Below are 8848 nucleotides of genomic sequence, written 5' to 3' on the forward strand. Positions count from 1 at the left end.
TAGACAATGGGGAGTTAGTCAATAATTTACTAAGTAATTCTAGGTTTTCGTGGTGATTTTAAATCTAAAAAAAGAAATCAAAATTATAAAATTCGATTTGTCATTTTCAGAAATAAAGGTTGAACAATATCAAAATCAATGAGGATTGTATAATTTCTGCTGTCGTCTGAAAAATAAACGATGTTGTACCAACTACCAAGCTAAGGTGGAATGGCACGTCGTTCTACATCATAAACTACACGTAGTTTGGAAATTGACGACTTTACGACATGTCGTAATAACTATCTTTTATGTCGTTTATGAAATGTGATGTCGTTTTTCATTATAGTTTATTGCTCAACACGGGCCCAACTGAAAATGGATCTTACCGAATAGAGGCCCAGTTCAAAAGGTAATAGCCAGCCACACCACAACCTCAGAAGACATAAGTCACAACCTCATCTTCATCATCATCAACATCAGCCCTCGACCTCACCCACTGTAACTACCCAAACACAAAAATGGCGCTTAACCTGACCAACACCTTTCTCCAAGGAACCCCCTGTCTTCCATCACTCCCACCCAAGAAAGTAAATTCCACACCTTCTTCTTCATACCCGAAACCTCAAATTTTATCTTATCTAAGATAAATCCCGAACTTTTTATTTTGGTAATTGATACTGACGGTTCTTTTATACTTTCAAATTTTTGTCTTACAGGTTTCTGGGGTGTCAAATTATCGGGCGGTGGTGACGTGCAGGAAGAAGGACTTACACCCGCAGTTCTATGAGGACGCGAAGGTGTACTGCAATGGTGAGCAGGTGATGACGACGGGTGGTACCCAGAAGGAGTACGTGGTGGATGTGTGGTCGGGGAACCACCCCTTCTACCTTGGCAGCCGCTCAGCCTCGCTCCTCGACGACGACCAGGTCGAGAAGTTCAGAAAGAAGTTCGGTGAGCTCACGGAGATTATGGAGATCCCTGTCCTCAAGGGTGAGATTATTCTTCCGCCTAAACGCAAATCAGGTGCAAAAGGAAAGAAGAAGTAGAGGCTCATATTCCTGGACCCATCTAGGTAACTAGAGATTTTGAAAACAGAAAAATAAAAAAAGAGTTGGGGTTGTTTTTGGTTTAGTGCATTGTTGCTTGATTTGTCAACACGTGATTATCTGAGCTGTATGGAATGTCGACTATGTATTTGTTAATATGTCTCAGTTCACCAAGATAGAATTTGAAACTTAATTTCTACTTGAAAGTTACCATTCTTTGTTCAATTTAGCTAAGTGAGGTAGATCCTAATCTTGTTATTAGATTCTAATGATAGTTGCTTCTAACATCTTATGATAAGTCAATTTCGTCAATCGAGTCAGTTTCATATTTCTTTTTCTTGTCACCTGGCTGTGGCCTTTTCTGCTTATAATTGTAAACGAATTTAAGAATATCCTCACAAGCAGGACTGTAAAAGCATATAATAGTCAGCTGATGACATAGTTGCATTGCAGTACCTATGATTTAGTGGAAACCACGCAAACCATAGTAACAGTATTCATTAGTTAGATAGACTTTCATAGTTTGAAGTTCTGCTACTATCACCTTTAATTGATAGCTGATGCGTGGAAATTGTTCATGACAAGCTCATGCAAAACTTTCTCCAATGTCCTGCACTAGTGATTGTAGTTGCAAGAGTTTGTACAAAATCCTGACCATGTTAAACTACACCTCTCACGACATTCTTCCTTTCACAATCATAATTTCTGCATTCCATATAAATGATAAGAAATTTTCAGTATTGATTTCAGAGTTTAGCAAGGGTATCAATATTATCACAGACAACCCTGAGGTGAGCAACTGAAACAAACCCAACCGGAAAATATTCCTTTAGTTAGAAAGGAGGAATTATACGAAGGAAATAGAAGAAAGATGAGCATAGTTTCTACTGTATATATACCAGGGAATGAACATAAGCAGGTAGAAGAAGAATAGAAAGAGGAGTTCACTAAACAGTGGATGGCTTAGGATCCTAGCCATATATGCTTTCAGAACTGAAAGAGGTTCTTGATGTTGAGATTTGCTACTATATAAGATTTGATAAATCCACATGCTTCTCTAGTTTTTAGGTCCTCTTCTATTTCAAAATTGTCATGTGCGAAGTTTAACATGAGCTGTTTGAACATTGGCTGGAATAAGAGCAGCTGAGATAGGAGTCAGCTGAGGCAGTAGTGTTGTAGCTGTAACAAATTTAGGCTTGTAGCTGACTAACTGAAATTCAAAGACATACTACAGAGGAAGTTAATGAATGAAATTATTTTATTTTCAGAGTTCAGTATCCTAATTGCCACAGCTCTAGAAGTGTGATTGTTTTTTAATTTTGGATTTTGGGTTCATAGGCTTTATGGTTGTGCTCACAGTACGAATTATCCACTTGAGATGGGCCGACCGCTTAAATGGTAATCTAATATATTAGCTCCTTGGACCTTAAATATGAATTACTGTAGTAACATTATAAGGTTTATCACAAAATTATGTCCTTTTTTAAAAAAATTAAACAAGATTGCCCCTACCATTTGAAAGACATCACTCTCTCAAATTGTCTCTCTCCTTCTCCTTCAACTTCTCTCTACCCACATCAATCAAGATAAAAGAAAAGAAAAGAAACCAACCCCATTAACACCACCATTGAAGCATCTTCAACCATCACCATTAAGGCATTCATCATTTTAAAAAAAAAATTAATGATTCAAAATCCATTTCAAAACTTAAACGGAAGAAAATATTCACTTGAGATACTAATTCATAGATTTTGAACATTTATGTACAATGTTTTTTAATTTTATTTATGTTTTTTTAAAATCTAAAACTTAAAAAATAGTAGAAAAATGATGTTAAATGATGCATTTGCGATGGTGACTTGAAAATATGGATTTTAGGCCAAAAAATGATGTTTAACGATGTCTCATGATGTATTAACAATGGTGGCTTGAAAACATGGTTTTTAGGCTAAAAAATGATGCTTAACGATCGTTAATGATGCATTTGCGATGCTTTGCGCTGAAATTTGATGAAAACATTTATATTTTTTCGAGATCTACATGTTTAGGATGTTTAAAAGTTCAAATTTAGGATGTATAGAACACAAAATTTTACTTATCTCATCTCGAAAAAAATACTAAAATTGAAAAAAAAAACCTCAAACTGACATCTGAGTGGAAAGTTATATATCACTAAAATTTTCATCAAATTTCAGCGTAGAGCATCGCAAATGCATCATTAGTTATCGTTAAACATATTATTTTTTACCTAGTGTTGAGCCCAAAATATTCAGCCCAAAGGTTTCTCAATTTTAAGAAATTCGAAACGGAGCTTTTTAGCCCCTGCAGAAGCACCAGAATCAGAGGTTGTGGACCAGAGGCAGACCATGTCTCTGTCCTTTGCATACTTAAAAGATCCCAAAACATTTTGTAGGAAAATTCAGTTATTCCTCCAACCAATCAGGGAGCAGACTTAACCTACTAACCACCTAATATTTCTTATTCTATAAATACATTGTTCTCATTTAGATAAGGGGATCGAAATCTGACTTAAGCATCGAAGTGTCTTTCTTGCAGGTACTCCCAGATGGTTTGACGATCATCAGAGACATCTTCATTGACGGAGAAGGACCTGAGAACCAGAGTTTGATGGCAAGTACCTCCCGATTTAGAAAGACAAAATTGTTGCATCAACACCTAAAAATCATGTTTTCAAGCCATCATTGTTAATATATCGTTAAACATCGATATAAACATCGCTTTTTGGCCCAAAAATTATGTTTTCAAGTCACCTCCATCACAAATGTATCGTTAGACATCATTTTTTTGCAATTTTTTAAGTTTTAGATCTGAAAAAAAAAAGCAAACAAAATATATATAAAATAAAAATCTTGTACATAAGTATTAAAAATCGATAAATTAGTGTCTTATTAAATCAATCTCTCCTTCAATTTAAGTTTTGGATTTGATAAAAATAAGGAAATAATTTTAATAAGGTGCTTTAATGGTGGTGAAAGCATCAATAGCAGTGTCAGGGTGGAGAGGTGGTGTGCTCTTCTGTTGTGGGGAGGTGGTAGTGGTGGTGCCATTGTGGTAGGGAAAAGGATAAGGATTGAGAGAGAAAGAGAAAAGGGTTATTAATGTCAATAAGTAGTATATTTGGCCAAGTTTTTCGTAGAGACCATGGTCCCATTTCCGACCAAGATAAAGCATTTATTATAATCGGAATCTCCAGGCAAAAGGAATCTATTGAAAAACAATTCAACCATTTTAAATTCTTAATGTAGGGAACCACTTGTGCTTACATGTTTTTAACTCTAAAATCTAAATGTAGCTAAGATGGATTTAAGTCCTTTTGTTAGTTGTTAAAGGTGTTTTTGGGAAAGTTTACCTCGATTCACGGGAATTGTGGAGAAACTATTAACTATTAAGGCAACAACTTGGCTGAAGCATGTAGTGTTTTTATATGTCTAATCTTGTCATACTTTTACAAATCAGCTTATCTCTTCAAATAACGTCAGTTTTACCAAAGTAATAAGCCGCATTTTCTGACTTTCTAGCTCAACTTCATCTTCTTTGTTTATTCTGTAGTTATAGTTGGGTTAGGTTACGAAGGCCCCCCCGTCAAATAAAACTAAAAAAAAATTGAAAAGAAAAAATTACTGTGGACATTTTGGTTTGTGTGTTTGGGGTGGGGGACCTTGAAAATTTAAAGGGTTTGGAATCGTTCGGTACTTTGACTTTTGTAAAATATCATTTTGTTATTTAATATTTATAATAATATTTGATATTTTTAAAATTATTCTTTGTATTTAAAAATCAGACATATTTTTTACTTTAAATTTAAATTTAATTAATAAAATTTGACTGATTTAATCAAATTATTTTTAATTATATGAATTCTAAATTAAAATTTAATTATTTAATTACATATAACTGATGAGAATTTGTTCATATTGATAAAATTTTATTTATTAATTTGAGTTTAGAGTACCAAATATATATGATTTTAAAATATATGATACCATATAAATATTATTGAAAAAAAATATTAACAAAATAATATTTTGCAAAAACACAAAATTTCAAATGAGTAAATTCCCAAATTTAAATTCTCAAGTTGTTTTGAGTTTCCTATTAACATCTTCACAAATAGGGTTATTTGCTGAATGGATTGAGTAATTTGTTTAACCATATGTGATTTCAAATTGCATAGCTATATACGTATGGAGTGGTTTATATGATTTACAACTAAATATTAAAAAAATTAAGAAATATTCAATATTTATGATAATTAAACATATATAGTTCAACATTAAACTTGAGTAATACACCAAAGTTTCAAATTTTAACAATACAACCAAAATTTAAATAACATGAGCAAAATTAAATATAAAATTAAAATTCTAACTGCATCATGGGGATTATACCATTGACGGATCATTGCCTCATTCCAATCACCATTTGTAATGTATGAACTAACCCAGATTATACCCTCATCCGCAAAACCAAATGGGCTAGATTGAACAATCCATTAGGAACCCACTTGTCAAACTAGATTGAGGTGCTTCTCCTATCGCCAATCTTGCGACTCAACCCCTTACTAAGCACTTGTCTAGTGCGCATTAGATTCTTCCAAAGCCAAGAATCTATTCGTTTATCATGAAAATCGAAGGAGTTACCTTGTAGGTATTTGGCATTTATCACCTTCTTCAATAAGTTGTTTGGACTCATTACTAAAGAGCATACTCTCTTCTCCATGCGGTTGGTGATGGTCGATTTCCTGAATCCCAAACCACCAATTTTCCTCTCTCGACATAGCATATTCCAAGCAAGAAGGTCAAGAGTGGACTTGTCCTTGTTGTCGCCCCACCAAAAACCTCTCAAGGCTCTATCAATTTGGTTTGTAGAGGTTAGTGGCATTGAGACGAAGGCAGCATATAAGAAGAAATCGAGGAGGTCATAGAATGAATGAGTCGCTGTACCAACCTTTGATAAGAGCTTAGACTTTCATCCTTGGACCCTGGCTTCAACCTGCTTCACCATCGAGAGAAAGTCCACAATCTTCACTCTCGAACTAATAAAATGAATGCCCATGTGGAGCGTCTTTTTGACCATTCTCCTTATTGCAAGGAGGTTAGTTACTTACAATGTTATAGCCCTCGATGCCTTTTTAGAGAAGAGCATAGAAGACTTGTTGTAATTCACTTTCTATCCATACCAAGTGCAACAAGTTTCGAGACACTTGAGGAAGTTGGTAGTTTCTTTGTAACGTTCCAATTTCTTTAATAAGACTTAGCGCCTTGATTAGGGGACCAGGAGGGCAATAATTGATTTAATTGCATTATTATGTGATAATATGCATGATTATATGAATTGTGTGAGTTATATTATAATATGTATATATTTGCATGTGAGCCCGTTTCTTATTAGAATGACATTTTTGTTATTTTGGCCCGTTGATGGCATATTTGAGTATATATGTGTTATATGATGAAGACTACATTATTATGTTGATATATTTAGCTTATTCAGCACGAGACGATCTTAGGGAGTGAGTTAGCGGTTTAGTCATAACGGGGTCAAATACCTGGCTCACGGTGAGCCTGAGGGTATTTTGGTAATTTAGTACATTATCAGGATTTATCAGGAAATGAGAAATTATTTAGTGACTATTTGAGGATATTGGAGATAACATGAATTTGTGAGACGTTAATTATGATTAACGGGGAAAAATGGCAAATGACGGATTTGCCCTTGTGAGCATTAGAGAGTAGTTAATGGGCTAAGGGGCATTTTGGACTTTTTATGTCTAAGGGGTGGCTTAGTTAGCTCGTAACCTCATAACCTAGTAGAACAGAACACTTAGAACCTCACTCAGCTCTCTCTCTCTCCATACGTTTTTCTCCCTCTCTCCATTTGGTTTGGATTTCTTGAAGAAACTAGTGGAATTTGAAGCTTGGATTGAAAGCATGAGTTAGGGTTGGATTATCTGCAGCTAGGAGGACATAATTCACCACTAAGGTAATTTGTAATTCCTGTTTCTGCTGAATCTTGGTTTGGTTTTGGAGTGTTTTTGAGTTTTGGAACTCTTTTGAATTTTGTATTTGGTGGGTAGTGTGTTAAGTTTGAGGTTGGGTTCTGATGTTTATAATGTATTGAAAGTGTTTTGAAATTCAATCATGGGATTGGTACAATTTTGGGAGGAGATTTTGGGAGTTGTGGCTCAGAGAAAATGGTGGAAAAACCCAGATTTTCTGGGTTCGCGTAAGGGCGCTGCGGCATTGTTCTTTCGAGCCGCGGCGCTGGGGTGGTTCAAGGCATGGTAACCCTGGCTGGGTGCCGCGGTGCTAGGCCATTTTTCTGGGGCCTTAATTTTGTAATTTTAGGGCATAGACACAGGGGCTCGGGGGACGATGTCACCACCTTGTGTGGGAGAAATGGAGGTCCCGAGAGCATGAGATTAGTCCCAGGGTTCAATTATGGAATCGAAAGGTAATGAGAACGTTATTTGTGAGTTGTGACTAGGTTATCGCTAGGGCTCGGGAGAGGATCATTCTCGGATGTCGTGCTTGCTTGCCTAATTGCTTGCACTCGGACCAAAGGTAAGAAAATTGCACCCAATATGTGATGTACATGATTAGGGCTTGGCCCCGTTGTTGGATATAGTTATGATTAGGGCTCGGGCCCCTGTAAATGTGCATGATTATGATTATGACTGTGATTGTTTGATTAAGCATGCTTGAATGCTCTGTATCTGGATAATTTTTAAATGGTGTATGCTTATTTGCATTATTTGATTGAAAAGCATTGACTTATAAGTCAAGGGCGGCAGTAGTGCGATGAACACTGGTGGAAAGCATTGACTTATAAGTCAAGGGAGACAATAGCGTGCTGAGCACTGGTCGTTATGGTTAGGCCTAATCAGGAGCGAGAAATACGCTTGTCCGATCCAATGGTCGTGGAAAATTAAAGTGCCATGTACGCTGGGCCAGCTCCAAGGCTGGTTATACAAAGGATAGGGCAACATGCCTTGGGGTGACTTATTAGTCCCATATCCTAGGGCACACGGCCCCCGGTATGACTTATTAGTCATTTATTTAGGGTAGTGGGCCCCTTGTGTGATAGTATAGTCACTTATTTGCATAGAATTCATGCATGAGTAGGGTTATTATTGATAGGCATGCTTATTATGATTCTATGATATATTATTGATTGCTTATGAGCATGTTTAAGTTTTCTTGGTGAGCTTTGGCTCACGGGTGATATGTGGTGCAGGTAAGGGGAAAGGAAAGCTGGACCAGCCATGAGTTGGAGAGCTTCAGTGGCGACATGTACATATGCGGCTACTCGACCACTACGACCATGTGTTTCTCAGAGGAACTAGGGTTAAACCCTATTTTGTCGCTTAGGTCGACTGGTTGTAACTTTTGAACTGTATTAGACCTTTTAAAAGTTATGTTGGGATCCTATGTATGAACGTAAATATTTTTAATGAAATGGTTATTCCTTTTTGGCCAAAACTTTTAACCCTGAATCGTTAATCACGTTTAGTTACACGTTTACGGCCCAGAGACTCGTTTAGAGAGTCTAACACCATTTAAAACAAACAGTGTAACGGTCTTAGCTATCCAGGGCATTACAACTTGGTATCAGAGCATGCCGAGGTTAAGGGTTCCTGAAGACTAGTTGGGCATGTACACTCGCCACTAAAGACAAGCTCGACTAAGGGTTTGGTAAATATTTATGTGGTTATGTGTTTAACTGCTTAAATAGGATATAAATGCCATATTTGCTTGCCTTATTAGGAAGCATGAGATATTCTGATAGGGCTTGACTTT

General features: G+C 36.3%; 1 protein-coding gene across 1 annotated transcript; it reads left to right on the top strand.

Annotated features, from left to right (window-relative positions):
- Positions 1 to 369: 369 nt before the first annotated feature.
- LOC133803721 (large ribosomal subunit protein bL31c) lies at positions 370 to 1253 on the top strand. Its single transcript, XM_062241836.1, has 2 exons — positions 370 to 569; positions 699 to 1253. Exons 1-2 carry the CDS (start codon positions 501 to 503, stop codon positions 1026 to 1028), a joined length of 399 nt encoding a protein of 132 aa, XP_062097820.1. The 5' UTR covers positions 370 to 500; the 3' UTR covers positions 1029 to 1253.
- The last annotated feature ends 7595 nt before the right edge of the window (positions 1254 to 8848 follow it).

Source organism: Humulus lupulus, chromosome X (genome assembly GCF_963169125.1).
Source record: "Humulus lupulus chromosome X, drHumLupu1.1, whole genome shotgun sequence".
In the NCBI taxonomy this organism is placed as follows: Eukaryota; Viridiplantae; Streptophyta; class Magnoliopsida; order Rosales; family Cannabaceae; genus Humulus; species Humulus lupulus.